The sequence below is a fragment of the Panulirus ornatus genome, chromosome 18, assembly GCF_036320965.1.
Source record: "Panulirus ornatus isolate Po-2019 chromosome 18, ASM3632096v1, whole genome shotgun sequence".
NCBI lineage: Eukaryota > Metazoa > Arthropoda > Malacostraca > Decapoda > Palinuridae > Panulirus > Panulirus ornatus.
The window spans coordinates 57745517-57769814 of NC_092241.1; the positions used below are offsets into that span (position 1 = coordinate 57745517).

Consider the following 24298-nt stretch of genomic DNA (forward strand, 5'->3'; position numbering starts at 1 on the left):
CACGCCGTCCTGTTTGGTCGCTTTTCCTCTACCATGGGTATTACTTTGCTTTTTGTTCCCGAGAGATAATGGATAACCGACTTTAGCTAGACCACGTATACGACTCGGTAATCTTTTGCGCATCATATAACTACTGTGTGATCGTTGGCCGTTTTTACATGTATTTACATACCTACTTCTCGAAGCTGCATTATTCGCTATACCCTTATATCTCTCCTAACACCTAGAACCTGGCTCATTTTATTAAAAGGATGCAATTTCATTTACTTCAAAATTCTTAGAATAATTTTCCGCCTTTTTTTTTCATCCTTTCAGTAGCCATCTTCACATTCGAGCTACATCCCGGCCTCAGTGTGGACATTTGTCTGCCTGAAGCCTTTAACATACATCAAAACAGGCATCATACATCAATACGTACATCAACATCATCTCCCCCATCGTCACGACCCAGTTACACACAAACAAGTACATGTGAAGCGGGACCGCTAGGCTGGCTGCTCAGAGTAACCGATGCGATCAGCTGAGAGGGAGAGGCGGACCTCCTTATTAACAACAACCAACTTGGTGGCTTATCACTTCTCCTGAGCTTGTTATCAGCTGAAGACTACTCGAACATCAGTAATTTATGACCTGAATTGTTCGAACACTGTCGCCAGGGTAATTCATACCATGAAAAGTCGGTGAAACCAGAATATATATATATATATATATATATATATATATATATATATATATATATATATATATATATATATATATATATATATACCGTAGCCTAAGCCAGGTACCCGTTTTGTTAACCAACCCTAGGGGAGGATGAACAGCTGGTTTGACTGTGGACCGACTGCCGTAACCAGGAGTCGAATCTATGTGCTTGACTCCGGTCAGCCTGTAAATGCATCCTTTCTGTCTTTATGAGACCCCCTGCAGCTCTCATGCAGCTGACCACATTTACCTGCTGGGATCAGAGGGCAGAAAATGTGTTCATGTATGTGTGTGTGCAGAAAATGCAGGATGATTGAGTAGTAAAGTGCTCAGTGTCTTGTTTATGGTATTTGCATCGTGGCTAAGAAGAGCATTTGAATATGGTGAAGCGGCTTTGTAGTTTTACAATGCTGGGTGATGTCCAGTGCGTAAAAGTGTGACTCTTGTTTGTCTAGGGAGTGTGGTTTCTGATGGGATGGGTGTATGTCTGTTGAATGGAGATGGGAGGTCGGTTGTTTAGTGCTTGACGGGATATTTCGGTGCGGATATTTTTTGTTTTTATGGTATTGGATGGTATTGCAGTGGAATTTATTAAAAAAGGGGGTGACTGTATTGTTGACTGGTTGGTAAGGTTATTTAATGTATGTATGACTCACGGTGAGGTGCCTGAGGATTGGCGGAATGCGTGCATAGTGCCATTGTACAAAGGCAAAGGGGATAAGAGTGAGTGCTCAAATTACAGAGGTATAAGTTTGTTGAGTATTCCTGGTAAATTATATGGGAGGGTATTGATTGAGAGGGTGAAGGCATGTACAGAGCATCAGACTGGGGAAGAGCAGTGTGGTTTCAGAAGTGGTAGAGGATGTGTGGATCAGGTGTTTGCTTTGAAGAATGTATGTGAGAAATACTTAGAAAAGCAAATGGATTTGTATGTAGCATTTATGGATCTGGAGAAGGCATATGATAGAGTTGATAGAGATGCTCTGTGGAAGGTATTAAGAATATATGGTGTGGGAGGCAAGTTGTTAGAAGCAGTGAAAAGTTTTTATCGAGGATGTAAGGCATGTGTACGTGTAGGAAGAGAGAAAAGTGATTGGTTCTCAGTGAATGTAGGTTTGCGGCAGGGGTGTGTGATGTCTCCATGGTTGTTTAATTTGTTTATGGATGGGGTTGTTAGGGAGGTGAATGCAAGAGTTTTGGAAAGAGGGGCAAGTATGAAGTCTGTTGGGGATGAGAGAGCTTGGGAAGTGAGTCAGTTGTTGTTCGCTGATGATACAGCGCTGGTGGCTGATTCATGTGAGAAACTGCAGAAGCTGGTGACTGAGTTTGGTAAAGTGTGTGAAAGAAGAAAGTTAAGAGTAAATGTGAATAAGAGCAAGGTTATTAGGTACAGTAGGGTTGAGGGTCAAGTCAATTGGGAGGTGAGTTTGAATGGAGAAAAACTGGAGGAAGTGAAGTGTTTTAGATATCTGGGAGTGGATCTGGCAGCGGATGGAACCATGGATGCGGAGGTGGATCATAGGGTGGGGGAGGGGGCGAAAATTCTGGGAGCCTTGAAGAATGTGTGGAAGTCGAGAACATTATCTCGGAAAGCAAAAATGGGTATGTTTGAAGGAATAGTGGTTCCAACAATGTTGTATGGTTGCGAGGCGTGTGCTATGGATAGAGTTGTGCGCAGGAGGATGGATGTGCTGGAAATGAGATGTTTGAGGACAATGTGTGGTGTGAGGTGGTTTGATCGAGTAAGTAACGTAAGGGTAAGAGAGATGTGTGGAAATAAAAAGAGCGTGGTTGAGAGAGCAGAAGAGGGTGTTTTGAAATGGTTTGGGCACATGGAGAGAATGAGTGAGGAAAGATTGACCAAGAGGATATATGTGTCGGAGGTGGAGGGAACGAGGAGAAGAGGGAGACCAAATTGGAGGTGGAAAGATGGAGTGAAAAAGATTTTGTGTGATCGGGGCCTGAACATGCAGGAGGGTGAAAGGAGGGCAAGGAATAGAGTGAATTGGAGCGATGTGGTATACCGGGGTTGACGTGCTGTCAGTGGATTGAATCAGGGCATGTGAAGCGTCTGGGGTAAACCATGGAAAGCTGTGTAGGTATGTATATTTTGCGTGTGTGGACGTATGTATATACATGTGTATGGGGGTGGGTTGGGCCATTTCTTTCGTCTGTTTCCTTGCGCTACCTCGCAAACGCGGGAGACAGCGACAAAATATATATATATATATATATATATATATATATATATATATATATATATATATATATATATATATTTCTTTTTGCTTTGTCGCTGTCTCCCGCGTTAGCGAGGTAGCTATGCAGATGTGTTGGTCAAGGGTACCTGAAAGAGAACAATCAAAATTTTAGCAAAACCCATTCGTCATAGCTCATTATACCTCACGTAAGCGTCAATGATTTCAACAGTTATTCCTCTGTAGAATAAGACTGAGTATTTTATTAACAAGATTTATGCAAAGTAGACGATTATGAACTATGTAAACATGGCACAGGAAGCAAATCAGATTATGACATATTTCTTACAGTAAGAACTCCGAGTATCTTAGTACATGACGCTGCCACCTCAAAGGTATGCCTAAGTATACACTAAACCGCTACCTGTACTGATAACGACACCGTAAGCGCCATAAACACAACAGGAGGCAGATAAATGAGGTCGAGCCACTCAGTTCGCTGAGGAAATTGAGCGCCAACACAACTTTTAAACAAACCTGGATGTCCGCACTCGTACATAGTAATTACAGAGGTGTGGATATTTTAATATTAATACACAGTTATTAATTATTGTTTAAACTGACGGTTGTTCCTATCCTATAATTTAGCTCTTAAATAGTTTTGAGGGTATTAAAGAACATTGATTTAAATATACAAAGTGTATTCAGTTCGTTAGACCTCTCTCTCTCTCTCTCTCTCTCTCTCTCTACACACACACACAGGAGGCCCTTCTACCTTAATGCGGGTCCCCATCGCTCAGAAAGCCAGCCACTTCCGCGGGCCGGGACCCTATTTCCGAAAGTGTAATGATGTGTCTCTGTATCTTTGTGTAGAGAGCTTGGGGCAGCTGAGCAGTAAGTGTTATCATGATTGTGGTAATGGTTTCATATATATATTCCTATATGATTCCCTCTTGTTTGCTTATACGTTGTCATGTCTTATAGTTTGGGAGGAATGAGTGTATTTCTTATCAATTATAATTATTTCTAATGATATTTTTACGAGTGGATGTTTATTATAGTGCGTCCTTGCAACTACATGAAGGCGACCTGAATGAGATCCATGATCTCAAACAGACATCATGAATGGACACACACACTGTGTATGTTACAGGTCTGTTTGGCTCGGATAATTACAGTAAGTGTTATCAGGTGTCAATAATATTGTAGTGTAAGTCCCCAACGTAGATATGTGGGTGGTCATTTATTTCGCACGCTCTAGGTTTTCTCTACTGATAACGCTCATGCGTTACGCCACGCAGGTTAGTTATTTTTCAGTCGCTTGCAACATGTATTCTTAACTTATGTATCTATACCCCGCAGAAGGCACCGTCGGTGGAGCTAGTGCTGGAGGAGATGCGCACAGAGGGCTTGGCAGTGGAGCCTACCAGCGGTGAGTATGAAGCAGCAGTAACTGTGCTAGGCTGTGACTGTACCGATGTTCCTGCATTACGACCGTCACTCACAGGCGCATGTAGTGAACCACTGTACCCGAACCACAGCGCAACGGGGCCAGGAGGACTGTACATTTAAATGACCTGTATTTCATATTTCTCATAATGGAAGTAATGTTTACAAAGCCTCGAACCTGAACCTCGTAGTTACAAGTACGCCACAATCTCACCGGTATAAACAATGTATCCTAGCTCAAATATCTCTCGTCAGCACTAGTGCATCTTCTTGTAGGGTAGTTCTGTAAGTCCATAGCTGTGTTCTGTTACATTTTTCATGAATCACCTGCCTAACACCTGGATAGCAGAGAGTAATTGATATCGTCCAATAAAGGAGGGTTCTTCAAGGTTGTGTAGTTGAAACACGTTATTTGTAAGCGATGAATGCGCGCTTGTCCTGTATGCTTTATGTATAGCGTCATGAGTACGTGCGGAAATTATTTGTCATCTGTTTTTGTTCAAGATTAGGTAACGAGTCAGTGTCTACATGGGCAGCAATGATGTGGTTGGTTCATAACCTTTTGTATTTTCTGACCCTGACACACGGGCTAGAAATTAACGCCTTCCGCTTCATTTGCAAATCGCTAGCCATCTATAATCACTAAATTTGAATGACATGATTAATAATCTCGCATTATTTTTTTCAATACAAATATGTAACATGAACCAGCAGTTTAAACCTGCTTTATCTGATAACCTAGCTTAATGTGTTACTTACTTTGTTCTTAATGTTCACACTCAGAAATGAAATAAACTATTTAAGTATATCTTTATTAAAAATATCCAGGTACATGAACATGCAGCGTTATCACTCCATACTTACCGTACCAGGAGTCTTATTAAATCCTTACGAGGCTCCTACAGCACTCAGGAAATTGGCCACGTCCACCAGTAGGAACCACAGGTCATGACGTGTTGTGGTGTGTGTGTGTGTGTGTGTGCGTTGATGTGTGATGACCAAAGCGGAAGGGGTGCCTCATGTTTGTCTGTTTGGAGTATGTGGTTCCTGATGGATGATGTATGGTATACTAAAGTTTAAGACTGTGTTGGGAGGGGAGGTAGGTTGTTTTGTGCTTGTCATGTTATTTCTTTGCTTGTGTTTTGTCAGTGTTATATTTGTATGGAGTGGGGACATATGTGATGAGATGCTACTGAAATGTGAGGGCAGAAGCAAACTTTTTATTTCTACGCGTGGGTTGGTAGTTAGTTATATAGTGGTTTGTGTGGGAAGGGGTCTAGTTCTGTTCTGTATGAGAGAGAGAGAGAGAGAGAGAGAGAGAGAGAGATAACAAATCTCCTGCACCCACAGGAAGCTCCTCTCCTCCAACGGTGTTCCTCAGGGCAGTGGTGGGTGGCGAGAGCCGCTTCACTTCCTTCAGCAGTATCTCCGCCACCAGGGCCATCCAGAGTGCCCTCACACTGTAAGTTCCAAGGCCTCTGCAGTATGACGATACGACCCTTAAGTACGACAAAAGGACCCTTGGGTATGAAGGCCTAGCCGTCATATCCAAAGACCAGTGTCTTGCTAAAGGATCGAACCGTTACCGGTGCTTGAGGTTATCATCCAGTGTCTTTATAATGAACGAAATATGAGGTAATCAGAATTAGATTCTTACCTTTGATTATCTTTGTGAGAAAAATTGTAGATATGAAATTACAGTCTGAAGTTGGAATTATGAATTAAGGTAGATGCTATAAACTGAGGTTATAAAAAGAAACTAAATGTAAGCTCAAGGTAGCGTAGTCATATTGTAGGACTACGAGTCATAGCTACCATTTATGAAACGTAAAATTGGAAGAAAATTAATGTTTACCTCTTTTATGTGTATCACCCTTCCTCTTTCATACTTGAGTATTAAGTAGAGAGAGAGAGAGAGAGAGTTGAAGTGGCCACCTTCTTTATTAGTACCCGGAGCTCACTACGCTTTACGAAGAAAACTTCGGTACGCTACCTTCAGGGTTGAATAATAAAGATGATACTTAAAAAAAAGATACACTAGTTCAGAATTTGTATTATAAATACCATATCTTATTCTCTCAAGGCCATAATCACACAACTTTGACCGACACTGGGCTGACCTCTGTAATTAATATACTTATACTTGTCACTTTTAACTCATTAGTACAGTGAATTTCAAAAAACTTTGTCTATAATAGTTCTTGCTAAAAAAAAATCAATTATGTGTCCTCATGACCACGAAAACGACGCTGACCGTCTCTCTTAAACGTAACTGCACTTCGCCGTCAGTAACTGATGGGTCATTCACTGGTTAGGTATCACGACTAAGACACACCCTTAGGGGCTAACCTATGCACTGGTTGTGATTATAAACTCTTAGCTGAGGATATCCTACCATTGATCAAATGTGCGTCATCACCAAGCCGCCACAATCACAGGTACGCCTCAACGTAGTGTCCTCACGTCGCACCTCGACCGAATTAATTACCCCACCACAAAGGGGCAGTTGGGTCACGATGTAGCTGCTCGTGAAATGAACCAAAAGACGCCACCTCCCAGCAGCCTTCCGCCACCAAACTTAAATAATGTCATGATTCCTGCCACTATTATCGGGGACAACATCCTTTCTGCTGATACCCCCCGATAATATCATGATGCAGCAAGCACGCATTTGCCTCATGGTGGGTAGTAATAATAACTAGGGTTCTGAATCATGTATGTCATTTTATTCCCTGTCGCTAAACAGTCCAAAATCCCTGTTGATTGGCTGTCCTAGGATCACAGCAGACGCGCCATACTCAAGTTTGTTGAACCCACCCTTAATATATTTTTTTCATGCACATTCGCCATTTCCCGCGGCAGCGAGGTAGCGTCAAGAAAAGATGAATGAGCCTTAGAGGGAAAAATCCTCACTTGGCACCCTTCTCTGTTCCTTCTTTTGTTAAAGTAAAACAAGAGGGGAGGATTTCCGGCCCCCGCTCTCTCCCCTTCTAGTCGCCTTCTACAACACGCAAGAAATACGTGGGAGGTATTCTTTCTCCCCTATCCCCAATTATTATATATATATATATATATATATATATATATATATATATATATATATATATATATATATATATATATGTATATCCCTGGGGATAGGGGAGAAAGAATACTTCCCACGTATTCCCTGCGTGTCGTAGGAGGCGACTAAAAGGGGAGGGAGCGGGTGGCTGGAAATCCTCCCCTCTCGTTTTTTTTTTTTTTTTTTTATTTTCCAAAAGAAGGAACAGAGAAGGGGGCCAGGTGAGGATTTTCCCCTCAAAGGCCCAGTCCTCTGTTCTTAACGCTTCCTCGCTATCGCGGGAAATGGCGAATAGTATGAAAAAAAAAGAAAAATATATATATATATATATATATATATATATATATATATATATATATATATATATATATATATAGTTCTGTTTCCTTACAACCTTATTATTTTTGCCCATCTGTTTATGTTTATTCATCTATACGCTCACTCTCCTTTTTCAATGATCGTTGGCCTGAAACACTGGTGTTAACGAGGTCATGTGGTTATTGCAGGGTCGTCAGGAACATGTACACAGATACCCTTCTGCTGCAGGTGTGGTGAGTACCAAAACTCGTTTATCATGTCTACTTTATGTCGAACCCAGCAACTTTTTGGTGTTTTTCACATAAAGCTTATCTAATCGTTACTATGTAAGTATAATAACCTATCCTACCCAATCAATATCATCTAGACTAACCTAACATGGTCAGTCACTACTTTAGCCTTACCATTCTGCTGTTCATCATGGAACTGGACGAAACTTGTATTAACCGGATCATTATATTTTGTGGAAGTGACAAACGGGTGTTGCAATAAGTGAAACATTTCTTCCCTTGATAATAGAGAGCCAGTAAGATAAGGGGAAAATTTTGGGAATGTTAACGTAAAAGTAGACGAACTATTTGTAAAACCCCACTGTGAACCTTTGAAAATCACCTTTCTCAAGCTGCCTCGGTTTGTGGTAAAGGAAATATACCACCATATATTGTGGCCATATATATATATATATATATATATATATATATATATATATATATATATATATAACAAGTAGCGGTGATGTGAGAAGGAGATGGAATGAGTATTTTGAAGGTTTGTTGAATGTGTCTGATGACAGAGTGGCAGATATAGGGTGTTTTGGTCGAGGTGGTGTGCAAAGTGAGAGGGTTAGGGAAAATGATTTGGTAAACAGAGAAGAGGTAGTAAAAGCTTTGCGGAAGATGAAAGCCGGCAAGGCAGCAGGTTTGGATGGTATTGCAGTGGAATTTATTAAAAAAGGGGGTGACTGTATTGTTGACTGGTTGGTAAGGTTATTTAATGTATGTATGACTCATGGTGAGGTGCCTGAGGATTGGCGGAATGCGTGCATAGTGCCATTGTACAAAGGCAAAGGGGATAAGAGTGAGTGCTCAAATTACAGAGGTATAAGTTTGTTGAGTATTCCTGGTAAATTATATGGGAGGGTATTGATTGAGAGGGTGAAGGCATATACAGAGCATCAGATTGGGGAAGAGCAGTGCGGTTTCAGAAGTGGTAGAGGATGTGTGGATCAGGTGTTTGCTTTGAAGAATGTATGTGAGAAATACTTAGAAAAGCAAATGGATTTGTATGTAGCATTTATGGATCTGGAGAAGGCATATGATAGAGTTGATAGAGATGCTCTGTGGAAGGTATTAAGAATATATGGTGTTGGAGGCAAGTTGTTAGAAGCAGTGAAAAGTTTTTATCGAGGATGTAAGGCATGTGTACGTGTAGGAAGAGAGGAAAGTGATTGGTTCTCAGTGAATGTAGGTTTGCGGCAGGGGTGTGTGATGTCTCCATGGTTGTTTAATTTGTTTATGGATGGGGTTGTAAGGGAGGTAAATGCAAGAGTCCTGGAAAGAGGGGCAAGTATGAAGTCTGTTGGGGATGAGAGAGCTTGGGAAGTGAGTCAGTTGTTGTTCGCTGATGATACAGCGCTGGTGGCTGATTCATGTGAGAAACTGCAGAAGCTGGTGACTGAGTTTGGTAAAGTGTGTGGAAGAAGAAAGTTGAGAGTAAATGTGAATAAGAGCAAGGTTATTAGGTACAGTAGGGTTGAGGGTCAAGTCAATTGGGAGGTGAGTTTGAATGGAGAAAAACTGGAGGAAGTGAAGTGTTTTAGATATCTGGGAGTGGATCTGTCAGCGGATGGAACCATGGAAGCGGAAGTGGATCATAGGGTGGGGGAGGGGGCGAAAATTTTGGGAGCCTTGAAAAATGTGTGGAAGTCGAGAACATTATCTCGGAAAGCAAAAATGGGTATGTTTGAGGGAATAGTGGTTCCAACAATGTTGTATGGTTGCGAGGCGTGGGCTATGGATAGAGATGTGCGCAGGAGGATGGATGTGCTGGAAATGAGATGTTTGAGGACAATGTGTGGTGTGAGGTGGTTTGATCGAGTAAGTAACGTAAGGGTAAGAGAGATGTGTGGAAATAAAAAGAGCGTGGTTGAGAGAGCAGAAGAGGGTGTTTTGAAATGGTTTGGGCACATGGAGAGAATGAGTGAGGAGAGATTGACCAAGAGGATATATGTGTCGGAGGTGGAGGGAACGAGGAGAAGAGGGAGACCAAATTGGAGGTGGAAAGATGGAGTGAAAAAGATTTTGTGTGATCGGGGCCTGAACATGCAGGAGGGTGAAAGGAGGGCAAGGAATAGAGTGAATTGGAGTCATGTGGTATACAGGGGTTGACGTGCTGTCAGTGGATTGAATCAAGGCATGTGAAGCGTCTGGGGTAAACCATGGAAAGCTGTGTAGGTATGTATATTTGCGTGTGTGGACGTGTGTATGTACATGTGTATGGGGGGGGGGGTTGGGCCATTTCTTTCGTCTGTTTCCTTGCGCTACCTCGCAAACGCGGGAGACAGCGACAAAGTATAAAAAAAAAAAAAAAAAAAAAAAAAAAAAATATTGTGGCCATAGCAATATACCACCATATATTGTGGCCGTAGAAGTATAACACCGTATGTTTTGGCCACAGACTAGGACAATGTTGAGCGATAAAACGTAAAATCTGTAATTTTGTAAGATTTTTTTTTTTCTTTCCAGCGAGCGCAGCAGTTGTGGGTTTGTCTGGTGTATTTCGAATATAATATAGATTAAGACAATTCTTGATTCTCAGTTGAAGTGTAGATGGGGTTTTCATAAGTTCTGGTTTGTCATGAGACAAGAAAAATATGTACCTAATGCAGTGCTGGCCAAGATCACTTTTACGATGTCAAGAATGTGTTGATACCACTTTTTCCTCCACTTCATAAGGAAAGTATTAGGGACAGAGTGGTACATTACCTATACCTTTTATTTTTCCAAGTACGCTCTACCTAACTACCACACCTTTTTACACTTAACCTAACTATGTGCTTTTGACCTTGTTCAGTGTATCTAATTACATATCATGTGAACATTTATTAAAACCTCATTACTGCTCTTTAGTATGGACATTTAAACTAACAACTCTTAACCTCGTACACCTAACTTGACATAGTCATTTCTTTTTTTATTGAAATAAACTTAATCTAACCTTTATCATGTGCATCTAACCCAGTCTGACCATGGTTCTCATGCATACCTTAACTATGCACTCTTCTTTGCCATGTTTGCCTAACTCTCTTATATATCATGGCCTCTTCGCATTTGTAAACCACTTTTCTGTATCATACACGTCTAATCTGACTCCCCCATCATGTTCACATAACGTTGCCATTCGTCTGTATCATGTTCATGTGACAACCTAAACCACTGCACGTTTTCCATTTCACGTCGCCTAACTAATTCTTTGTTTTCACGGTAACCCAACTGAATCAGTACTTTTTCAGAAACTGTTCCCTAAGCCTACGGTAACCCCACCTCTCCTCTTGTAAGATTTAACCGCATCAGATAACTTCTCTAGACCTGACTATTTCTCTCTACATTGTTCATCCTACCTCAGTAACAGATCAAACGATCAAACTACGTAACAGACCGTTATCTTCTGATCTAGCAAACAGACCAGTTGATCTTCAAAATCAACTGGTCAGCTGATCTTCAGACCTAGGTAGTGGACTAGTTAATTGCCAGACCAAGCAGAGATCATTCGTTCTTCATTCAAATTTGATAAACCAGTTAGTCACCAGACCACGGTAGCAGATACCGGTTGATCGTCAGACAACGTTAACAGACAATTTGATCTTTAGATCAGAGTAACAGCCCAGTTGATCAGCAGACCAATATGACAGAGACCAGGTGACCCTATGAGCAAACCAAAAAACTATGACCACTTGATCTACAGTCCTGAGTAATATATCAATTGATATTCAGATCTAGGAAGCAGACCATGATCTTCAGACCTAGGTAAGAGACATCAGTTGATAATCAGATCTAAGTCTATAGTTTGATTAAGGCATGGACTTGATGTAGACTTTTGTCCATGACTGGAGCCTCCAATATAAAAACAGAAAAAGAAAAGGGAGGGGGAGAATAGCTGACGAGTTGACCTTAAGCCCAAGGTAACTGATGTATTGATCTTCAGATCAGGGTAACAACTTGATATTCAGCCCAAGATAAGAAATGCTGGTCTTCAGTCTAAGATAACAGACCTGTTGATCTTTAGCGTGAGGTAACAGATTTCTAATTTTTGTTAATCTTCAGACCTAGTTAGCTGACTTGCTGAGCTTAAGATATAGAGACCAGTTGATCTTTAGCCCTAGGTAACGGACCGGTAAGTGTTATTCTGAGGTAACAAAAACCTGTTAAAATTCAGATGCCTATTACAGACCACTATTTTATCAGGCCCTAGATAACAAAAACCAGTCGTCCTCCAGCCCTTGTTGATAGAGCTCTCTTTGATTTTAGACATAGGTAATGGAGTCCTGTTCATTTTGAGACCTAAACAGAGGGCTGGCCCCTTGTGTACGCTCTATACAGTTGGATTATGTCACTGTCTATTAAGAGAGCTCCCCTAGCCCCAGCTGTTATGTGGCACCCTTCAGAAAGCAAGAGATATTCTCTTCTCAGAGACATCCTAATTTTTCTCATTTTTCTGGGGGCATGCCCCAGGCCTCTCCTAAATCTTATGATTTAGGGGGGAGTTTGAAGTCAAAGGACCCCTCAAAAGAGACTCAGCTTAGGGTTCCCTAAAGGCTAGGGGCCAGTCCTGCCTAAATTGATTCCTTTTTAAATGTGTGTTGAATTATGCATTTATTTGGAGAATGTCCTGGAGATAGTTTTGATAAACTGTCGGCATCCTCCTGCTGTTGCTGGAATAGAGATGACTTTGCAGTAAACTTTGATGGCTTTAAGTGACCAACACTGTTTCTCGATGGGGCTCATGGAGGATTCATATTGTTCCTGATAAGGATTTGGGGATGAATTTTCATTCAGTTAGACTGAAATGCAATGGCTAAGCATACATTTTCAATGGAATAAGCTGTGTTTTTCTTTTATTAATGCCAAAATAATACACTCATCCAAAAAAACTGTTATTTATAATTGGTTGAACAATGAATCCCAGTCCTCTCTTGCAGATTACCTCTTTATTGGCCTGTAGGTCTTTTGCTTTATATTTGTTCTGTGTATTTCATATAAGTGTCTTGTCCTCTTTCTCCCCTTACAGGGTGTATAGCTTTTTGTTTGAGGTCCCACTCATCCCTACCCTGCTTTAGGGAAGACAAGATTTATTCCCCCTTCACATGTATGCGCATCAGGATGAAAATTTTATCATTTACATGTCTCTCAGTCACTTTCATCCTCTGAAATATTAAGATAGTTTCAGCAAAGGTGTGGGAGGCTCTTCATGCCTGACTGCCTTGTGACATGTTTGGTTAGATTTGGAGATTGTCTACAGAAACAGTTTCCAAAATGAACCCTACTTTTTGTGCCATCATTACTATCACTTAGGTAGTAAGGTAGGGTGGAGGTGATATATTGCCCCATTTTGACACATGCAATGCCCCTTTATAACCTTTCCAGTGCCCCTGTTTTCAATGTTTGTAGTACCCTCTTTTATAACAGTTTAGTGCCTCCTTTTACTTTACATGTAATGTGTTCTGTTTTCATCTGTTCATTGCATCTTTTTTAATGAGGGCAGTGCCCCTTTTTACCCTTTCAGTGCCTTTTTTTTTTTAGTGTGTGCAGTGTAGTGTTCCTCTCTGCCCCTTTTTAATGCTCTGTGCCTCCCATTTTAATGTACAGTCCTCTATTTTAGTTTATCCCCCTCCCACCTTTTTTTTTTTTTTTCTTACCTGGGTAAAACATTTTTTTTTTTTTTCCTGCACCCCTTTACTGCATCTCTTTCCTTCCATAGATACCATGGCTTCAAAACCTGTAAAGATTAGCATTTTCCTGGCTTTCGTAGACCCCACTAGCCCGTGGCTGAGGGGTGACTGTTGTGTTGCAGGAGGGCTGTGAGCCCCCAGCCTTGGCATGAGGGGTGACTGTGTTGTGTTGCAGGAGGGCTGGCAGTCCTGCAGTGGAGGCCCAGAGCGGCCCTGTCCTGGACATTCTGGGACGTCTCATTTCTAACAGCATCCGACACAAGAAGGACAAGGCCAGCTCCACCAGCCCCAGGTTAGCCTTACGCCATTTTGTATGTTGTCAGGTATCTACTGTTCCCTAACCTACTTCAGGGGACCACTTCATAGTCTGAGAGGGACCCCTCCCTGATGTGGCTCAGGTGACTACAGCCACGATCAGAGAGACCCTTCCTTGACCTGGCTCAGGGGATCACTAACAGGCCAAGAAGATAGGGACCATTCCCTGACATCTCTCATGTGGGTCACAGAGGGATCCCTCTTTGACCTGGCTCAGGGAATGTAAAGATAATTGCATTTTTCTTTTTCCTTTTTATCTGATTTTATTGTCATTCCTGTATTCTCTCCAAAACTAGGCATTGATGAAGACTTCTGGCCATTACTGGAGCCTTTAATATGGTTAAGTTGGCCATTACTATTATGTATAGAAGTCAGGTCAAGTGCATGTAAGTGAAGCAAAAATACTAGTGTGCTATCTGGGAAAAGCAATTAGAAGAAATGGACTTTAGCATTCCTCTATGGTTGTGGTTGTTGTAGAGTGTTTCACACTTAGGCTGATGAAGATGAAGGAAGGGACTGGGGGGATGGTCAGTGGCTGCTAGTTACAGATTTTAATTGCTTTAAAAAGTATGAAGAGATGTGATCTCAAGCATACTTCAAGATAGAGATGTGGCTTTTGTTAGCAATAAGGATAAAGGATAAAGGATGATCTTGCTGGATGGGGAAATAAAGAGAACATTGATGGGGTAGAAGAATGTTAGAGATGGAGGAAAATACCAATGGTGTCAAGGCTTCAACCATGAACAGAAGTTCTGTTCCAGGCTTGGATTTCAAGTCAGTGTTTCTGTTGTTCTTTACCTACTGGCCATCACTCTGCTTATCCATCATAGCAGATCTATCCTACAGAACTTTATCTATGGTCTTTACAAGTCCTGTTATTGAAGGTACTTGATAACAAAAAACTGTGTTATAAACTGTTGACTTGTTTATTAGAATTAACTTTAAAATATCAAACAATGTTTGTATTCATGAATACTAGATTATCTGTATATATTTTTATGAGTTAGCAGAGGAAAATGATTCAGCATTTTGGAGTCTTGTATTTAGTGTCCAACTAGATATCAGTATAGGGCTTCACATATATAGCTTGAATAGTTTTTTAGGCTTAACATGTACACTTTGAATGATTTTTTAAGGTTATGAATTACAGCTATATTGTGAATTTGGCATATGATAAGCTTAAGTACTGTGTGTGTGATAGTTCACTCTGTGGTCATTGTTACAGGCACAAGTTTGAGAATAATGCTAATACCACCAATGGAGAAGCTGACCAGGAAAGCCTTCTAGAAGGGGATACTGGTGGAGATGTAGACCAGACAAGTGTGGGCCAAGGGGACCAGGTGGACCATTCAGATGACACACCAGTCATCAACACCTCACTATGGGAGGACAGAAAGAACAGGCCCCATGGGGAGAGCCCCAAAGACACCAAGAAGACAAAGGAGACAGGAGGCTCAGAAACAACAAACACGGAGGAGGTGCTGCTTAATGGCCATGAACCAGATGGACAGGAAACCTCAGATGACATGTCAGTCTCATCAGGACACTCCCCACAGCAGATGAGGACAAGCACACCCAGATTCAGGTCAGCCAGCTTTCAGAGCCTTGAACTGTCTACTGTGGGTGAAGATGCAGCCTCAGTGATCTCTGAGAAGAACAAGAAACGAAAAGGCAGCTTGAGAATCAAAGTGACCAACCTCAGGGCATCACTGCATTCTACTTTCAAGAGGGGAAATCAGAATGGTTCTGTAGATTCAACAGGTTTAGAAGAAAATACTGCAGATGCTCACTCTGTTAGATCAGAGGACACTGATGCTCCATCACCACCCAACCCATTTGATGAAGAGGAAGAGTTAGACAAGAATAATCCATTCAGAAATGATTGTTCACGTATGCAAGAGAGTGAAAATGTAGATGTAAATTTATCTGTAGGAAATTCAAAAGGTAATGAGAATAACAAGCTGGATCGTGAAAGATCAAAAAGTTCATTAAGCATTGCCTCCTTATCTAAGCTGAACCTGAGCTTTCATATGTCGATACACAAAGCTACTGACATACTCAAAAGAGTTGGAAGCAAAAAGGGAAAAAAGGCTTACAGTGAAACGTCAACTCCAGAGCTTCCTAGACAGCAGATGTTAGATGATGATGCATCAGTGGCAAGTTTTCAGACAGACAATCCCCCTGATGGAGACCAGGTTGATGCATCCTATGCCTCAAACAGCCACAGCATTAATGGTGACAGTTTAGAACCCCTGTGTTGCAAGGAAACCTTACCTGATACACCTGTGGTTGTGTCTTGTGCAAGGAAGTCTTTTAGATCAAAGTTTTCTACCCCAAGACCATTGAGGGCATTCAAGAGCCTTAGAGACAAGGGGAACACCAGGGAACAGATTGACACGAAGGACAATGGTAATGAAGGATGCAACACTGACAGATGTTCATCGGAGGGAAGTGGCTCTCCTGAGATCCCACAGAATCCTAATGAAGTCCAAAGTTATCTCTCATCCATTGGCAAAGGTCATCTAAAGGCAGAACTTCTGGCCCATGTCAGCATTCCCATTAAGGTAAGTCTTTGGGACCTGCCCAAATGTAGACTGCTAATCAAACTATGTAATAACAAAATATCATGCAACTATTCCCTGTCAGCATTGTTTAGTAATTCAGTTCATATATACACCTGATTTCTTTCAAAGACCCTGGTTGGTACGTGGGAGAAGGAAGACTCATTTCCTTTGACTGCCATCTGTGATAGAGATGAAAACTCAAATCCAAATTTGAAGAAAAAAAAGTTGAATAAAGCGAGTGGAGGCAGTGGGTCAAAGATGAATGAGACAAGTGGCAAACTGGAGTGCAAGCTTCACATCCGCCTGACACTGCCTACACCAGAGACAGAACTCACATCCAGCAGCTACGACACCTACAATGCCACGCTAAGCAAGCTGGTTGACATGCAGGTTCAGGCTTTGGTCAGTAGGACTCTTACTTACATTACCTAAGTTCATTTGTTGATTGTATGTATATTTGAGAAAAAGACAGAATCACTGTTTATTGACCTTTCTATAGTTACACAAAAAATTGAGAATGAATGAAGGGAAAGGATTAGAGATTATGTCTGAATGAGGGTCAGGCTGCACATAAGTTGAAGGAGCTCGAACTGATGTCTTTTTATTCTCCATTTTATATGCCCTTTCCCATTTATTATTCTCATATCAGCTACTGCACCTCATGACTAATTATTTTTGTGTTTAGGCTTGCCAGTCAAGGTTACCTCTAAGCCATTGTATTTTTAAACTTCTTTTATAACCATTTTTTATTTCTCATAATCTCTCAACTGTTTTTTGCTTTGCATTTCATGCTTCATCTTCATTTGCTTCATAGCATCTTTAACTAGTAATTCCTGTACTTCTCAGTGATTTCTTCAAAAGATTAATTGTACTGTGTAATTTGGATTTATCACTTTACAACATAATCATTGTTTTTTGCAGCTTCTATCTTCATATCAAGCCTTTCATGTTCCTATCACCTTGCATAGGTAGAGCAATTAACGTATCTGTTGACTTTGTGGTATATGTGTAAGTCCGTTTTGTGCATTAACGTTTTTTTTGTAAGCTCTGGTCACGGACAAAAAGTTCTCAAATGAAATGTGAAAAAGAGATAAAGAGAGGAAAGATGAGGCTGTATCTGTTAGGATTTGAATGAAATAGTAGAACTCCAAAACTTGACAGCATATGGAAAGAAACAGAAATCATAGTGGCTTACCCATGGGTTGCAAAGACCACACAGTAATGATGTTCTGCAGTGGCTTGCTGAGTATTATGTGTCCTGCTGATGGTAGTGGTACACAAGCAGCCAGTTCCTGAGAGCAAAACCAAAATATCATTATAGGAGGAAAAGAGAACCAACACTGCAGCAAAGGGAGAGTGAGTCTAATTTTGTGAAGTCATATTGGTAGAGTTGATGAGTTAGATTGTTGTGGACTTGACTTTGTCAAGTAAGTTTGTTAAGTTATTACTACCCTAAATATGAGATAAGCAATCCCGACAAGAACAAAAAAAAAAGTCCTTTCTAAAATCAGTGCAACTGATCAGAAGAGAGGATATTGTGGCCCAAGAGTTGGACAAACAGTTCCTGAAAGACACATTGCTGATTGCTTAAAGTGAGATATCCCAGACATATTAAATGGTGATATCAGATATTTAATGTATGTATGACTCATGGTGAGGTGCCTGAGGATTGGCGGAATGCGTGCATAGTGCCATTGTACAAAGGCAAAGGGGATAAGAGTGAGTGCTCAAATTACAGAGGTATAAGTTTGTTGAGTATTCCTGGTAAATTATATGGGAGGGTATTGATTGAGAGGGTGAAGGCATGTACAGAGCATCAGATAGGGGAAGAGCAGTGTGGTTTCAGAAGTGGTAGAGGATGTGTGGATCAGGTGTTTGCTTTGAAGAATGTATGTGAGAAATACTTAGAAAAGCAAATGGATTTGCATGTAGCATTTATGGATCTGGAGAAGGCATATGATAGAGTTGATAGAGATGCTCTGTGGAAGGTATTAAGAATATATGGTGTGGGAGGCAAGTTGTTAGAAGCAGTGAAAAGTTTTTATCGAGGATGTAAGGCATGTGTACGTGTAGGAAGAGAGGAAAGTGATTGGTTCTCAGTGAATGTAGGTTTGCGGCAGGGGTGTGTGATGTCTCCATGGTTGTTTAATTTGTTTATGGATTGGGTTGTTAGGGAGGTGAATGCAAGAGTTTTGGAAAGAGGGGCAAGTATGAAGTCTGTTGGGGATGAGAGAGCTTGGGAAGTGAGTCGGTTGTTGTTCGCTGATGATACAGCGCTGGTGGCTGATTCATGTGAGAAACTGCAGAAGCTGGTGACTGAGTTTGGTAAAGTGTGTGAAAGAAGAAAGTTAAGAGTAAATGTGAATAAGAGCAAGGTTATTAGGTACAGTAGGGTTGAGGGTCAAGTCAATTGGGAGGTGAGTTTGAATGGAGAAAAACTGGAGGAAGTGAAGTGTTTTAGATATCTGGGAGTGGATCTGGCAGCGGATGGAACCATGGAAGCGGAAGTGGATCATAGGGTGGGGGAGGGGGCGAAAATTCTGGGAGCCTTGAAGAATGTGTGGAAGTCGAGAACATTATCTCGGAAAGCAAAAATGGGTATGTTTGAAGGAATAGTGGTTCCAACAATGTTGTATGGTTGCGAGGCGTGTGCTATGGATAGAGTTGTGCGCAGGAGGATGGATGTGCTGGAAATGAGATGTTTGAGGACAATGTGTGGTGTGAGGTGGTTTGATCGAGTAAGTAACGTAAGGGTAAGAGAGATGTGTGGAAATAAAAAGAGCGTGGTTGAGAGAGCAGAAGAGGGTGTTTTGAAATGGTTTGGGCACATGGAGAGAATGAGTGAGGAAAGATTGACCAAGAGGATATATGTGTCGGAGGTGGAGGGAACGAGGAGAAGAGGGAGACCAAATTGGAGGTGGAAAGATGGAGTGAAAAAGATTTTGAGTGATCGGGGCTGAACATGCAGGAGGGTGAAAGGAGGGCAAGGAATAGAGTGAATTGGAGCGATGTGGTATACCGGGGTTGACGTGCTGTCAGAGGATTGAATCAAGGCATGTGAAGCGTCTGGGGTAAACCATGGAAAGCTGTGTAGGTATGTATATTGGCGTGTGTGGACGTATGTATATACATGTGTATGGGGGTGGGTTGGGCCATTTCTTTCGTCTGTTTCCTTGCGCTACCTCGCAAACGCAGGAGACAGCTACAAAGCAAAAAAAAAAAAAAAAAAAAAATCAGATATCTGTATTGTGTTAATTCTAAGGGCAGTGAGAAGGTTTAAGTTTTAAGGCAATAATCATAATTAGATTGCAACAGCCCTAAATCTGAGTTTGTAGAGGTGGTTATGATGAGATGAAACACAGATTAAGAGAGGGAGATGGAGCATATTTGAAAGAAGTGGGGAAATGCAGTGTTGTAGAGGATGGCATTGAGTAGTAAAGCTGTAATGGAAAAGAAGTTTGATACCATGGGTTTTGTTCTTAGATGTCACCTGATGGTTTTGCCTGTCTCAGAGGAAATCTATATCTGTCTGTTTATTATTGATGAATTTGCTCCCAGTATTATGGGATCAATCAGACACATACTGCTTCTTAAATCTCTCACATGCATCCTGCCTCTACTCCCAGGGTGTTGAAATATAATGTAGACTTTCATGCTGATACACCTGCTTCTTGCTTTTTTACTTTTTACACTAAACTGTCATGTGAAACAATATCCTTATTCATACCTCCTCTACACTGTACACAAAATGTTTTTATTGCATTTGATGACTTTTTTGACATGAATATAAGGACTTTTCCATCAAGCTTACTTTCAACAATGGTGTTCTTCAAAACTGTTTTGTATTCAACATTCTCACTGTATTGTTAGATATAGCAGCCATTTTCAACATACCAGGTGAGCAGGCATATTACATTATGGACATGGATGCAATTTCAGGCTTGCCTGTTGCACTTAATGAAAAACTGCATATGTATCACAATATAGATTGGATGAAGCTTTCATCATATCCCTTTAACCTTTACAAACAAAGATCTTCACCATATGATCAACATCCACAGATGAAGGTCTTCACATTGAGAATCCTACCACAATTTCAGGGCAACATTCCAGTAGGGGTAGGGAGGGAGGCATATATGGGTGCTGAATGCTTCTACAGGACAATCACCTTAGTTACCCAGCAGACACAACAGGAAAGGGAAGTGCACAGTTTGTGTCACTGTTGCCACATTTGTGGAACACTGATCTTGCCTCTGATAGGACTGAAGTGATGGCTCCTCCATTGATAATACAGGCTTAGTTTACTATAATGCTATTTTTCTCTCATTATGTAAGGATAAGAACTACACCAGTTAGGGTACAAAAAAATTCAAAAATTATTAGGGCAGTGGAGAAAAGAGTGAGTGGGTGTCAAATGGTTAACTTATTACACCAGATCCCCTCAGTAGATATGACTTGTTGTAATGAGCAACACAGGTATCCTGATGCCTCAAACTCATCAAGCCTAGCATGAGTGAGACAGGTGACTGCTGCTGGTAATGACTGTCCAGGGCAGTTATGCCCCTACTACCTATATATGTATAACAAAACACTCATGTTTGTCGAGCTTTACCCATTTCATAGCATATGTATTGGTAAATAAAGTAATGAAATTAACAAACTACTAACATTATGCAAAATTTAAGAACTGGCCGGCATGCCCAGCCAATGTGTGCCTACTTTATTTAATGTCTCTCCATCCTCTTTCTGTGCACATTTTTCCTCCCCAAGGACTCATATTCTTCCTCTTGCCTTACTCATGGATGACCCACCTGCATACAGTAGTCTACCTGTCATCTTGCAGGATAGTATACGGGACTACAAGGGTGCTGTAGGGGCAATTGGGAATGTGCTTCTCCAACAGCTGGTCTTCTTCTCCCGGGTATCAGAGCCTCACCGAACACTGGCCACTTGGCTGGTCCTAGTGAAGGTCAAACCCTTGGACTCTGGCCTCCTCTTGCCACTTCTGCAGGCCATCATATCCCACCTAGAGGGTTGCTTGTACCTTACTGCACAGGTAAGGTGTGACAGAATTCCAGGTTCATTTGGCTGGTTTCAAATGACGATGATTCTGAACAGTATGGGACTGGTATGCCCCTTATATTTTTGGATAGCATTATTTTGTATCATGTCAACCAGATACCCTTTTTCAGTTTGTGGTGGGTTTCTTAGGCTACCAAATACCATGGAAGAGGGAGAGGGGCAATGGCTGACCAACAGTTAACCTTTAGAAATCTAGGTAAACTGTAACAAAAAACAACCAACAGTACCCCTCAAGCTATACTTCATTACATGGCACATCTTACTTAATTATTCATAAACAACTTTATGCTAATTCAAGTTACAACATGGTACTTACATATGCAGAGCAGTCAGAAAGACTTTACCAAATTCTAACCATGAACTTATACTGCTCGGGTCAGCACAAATAGTAATAATGCTAAAGTAGGTTGATGCTGCTCCCTTGTCCAGTGTCAGCCAACTTCTACCCTCCCTCAGTCCTTCTGTCAATGTACTTAAAACTAAAGCAATTAGCACTTAAATGTCCACACTAGATAATATTGAACATTCCACATTTTATACAGTGGGCACTTAAATATGCAGATGACAAACAGAGTTACAGACCACATTCCCCCCAACAGTTAATGTGGGAATGGAAGGAGCTTGGATAAATACTTGCCCTGACTGTTATTGCTTTTTATACCAAAGGATGAATGATAACAGTATATGTGAATACATGTCTTTTCATCTTCATGCAGAAGCGTCAGCTGGCCAGCTCCCTCTCCTGCTGGGTACAAAAGGTTTTAAAAGATGAGTTTGAGATGCTTCACTCATCCTTTCCAAGCAACTCAGAGCTCTTGGAGCTGCAAAGGCTAGAGAACTACCTCAGGTAGGTGTTTACATGGCCTCTAACATATTTAGGTACAATGCCTCCACAGGTAGGTGTCCACATGGCCTCTAACATGTTTAAGTTTAACCCCCCTCCACAGGTAGGTGTCTATATGGACCCCAACATAGCTCATGGTCTCAGATTACTCCATCCTCATAAAGTTACCATCATAATCTCTCATGCAGGTCAGATAGTCCATCCTCATATAGGCATTCTCATGGTCTCCACAGCTCAGGTTAGCCCCTCTTCATATAGTTTCCCTCATGGCTGAACATTGCTGAAGTCAACCTCTTGGCAGATTCAAGATGGTCATCATCATTGGTAAGCTGGACATTGCCAATGCCTTATCCACCTCACACTGATGTAAGTGGGACCCATTTGATTCAACCTGTTCTTGAGAACATTTATGTGTTGCCTAGATCATATTTGTAATTTTTCATCATATGAACTGAGGCTTCAGCCTATAAGCCTTCCTTCCCACTGACTGTACTTCACTTGTGGCCAGATGCTGCACCTAACACCAAAGTGATGCACAACATAGATGTTGTTTTTAAAGCCATATTTCAGATAAGCATACCCATGTGATATTTGTGGCATGACTTGTGGTCAAGGACAGCAATGGTGTCCAAGGCCACAGTGACATCCATACCTAGTATATAAAACTAGCCTTTTTGTGTACAAGATTACATTGTATCAAGCGCCATGGTCACTCCAAGTGTCCTCCCCATCTGCTAATGTGAATTATAGTTGTAAATACATCACCACTATATTGCATGCACTGTGGATTCAGCTATGTAAACTATTACTAGAGTTAAAAGAGGGATTACGAGTGCTTCACCTCTCATCGAACAGTATCATTCATCAAGCATGATGTGCAGTGAGGGCTATGCACTCTACCTTTTTCATAAAGTCTTTTCATAGGTACTTTTCACTTATAGCAGACTCTAGGAAGAGGTGAGGAAATGCAATCCTTACATTTTGATTAAAATTACTTATGAATGGTTATGAAACTATTTATATTTATTTTATGATACTTAACCACTGTCTCCCATGTTAGCAAGGTGGGGCAAGGAAACAGACAAAGAATGGCCCAACCCACCCACATACACATGTATAAACATAAATACCCACACACACATACATATACATATACATTTCAATGTATACATACATATACATACACAAACATATACATATATACACATATCCATGCTTGCTGCCTTCATCCATCCCCGTCGCCACCCCAACACACACGAAATAGCCCCCCCAAGCTAGGCAGCACCAGGAACAGACAAAAAAAGGCCACATTCATTCACACTCAGTCTCTTGCTGTCATGTGTAGTGCACCAAAATCACAGCTCCCTTTCCACATCCAGGCTCCACAGACCTTTCCATACCCCGGATGCTTCACATGCCCTGGTTCAACCCATTGATAGCACGTCAACCCTGGTATACCACATCATTCCAATTCACTTTATTCCTTGAATGCCTTTCACCCTCCTGTATGTTCTGGCCCTGATCGCTCAAAATCTTTTTCACTCCATCCTTCCACCTCCAGTTTGGTCTCCTGCTTCTTTTTCCCTCCACCTCTATGCATATGTTAATCTTTCCTCACTCATTCTCTCCATATGTCCAAACCATTTAACACACCCTTTTCTCCTGTCAATCTTTCCTCACTCATTTTCTCCAAATGTCCAACAGACCATTTCAACACACCCTCTTCTGCTCTCTCAACCACACTCTTTTTATTTCCACATATCTCTCTTACTCTTTCATTATTTACTCAATCAAACCACCTCACACCACATA

The 24298-nt window shown here is 41.2% G+C and overlaps 1 protein-coding gene across 1 annotated transcript in view; it reads left to right on the forward strand.

Annotated features, from left to right (window-relative positions):
* The window catches only part of LOC139755153 (uncharacterized), an 87652-nt gene that overhangs the window by 22173 nt on the left and 41181 nt on the right, over window positions 1-24298 (forward strand). Inside the window, 8 exon segments of the mRNA XM_071673307.1 lie at window positions 4266-4335; window positions 5703-5814; window positions 7923-7967; window positions 13857-13973; window positions 15222-16560; window positions 16690-16962; window positions 21404-21616; window positions 22359-22489. Coding sequence (XP_071529408.1) covers window positions 4266-4335; window positions 5703-5814; window positions 7923-7967; window positions 13857-13973; window positions 15222-16560; window positions 16690-16962; window positions 21404-21616; window positions 22359-22489 — 2300 coding nt within the window.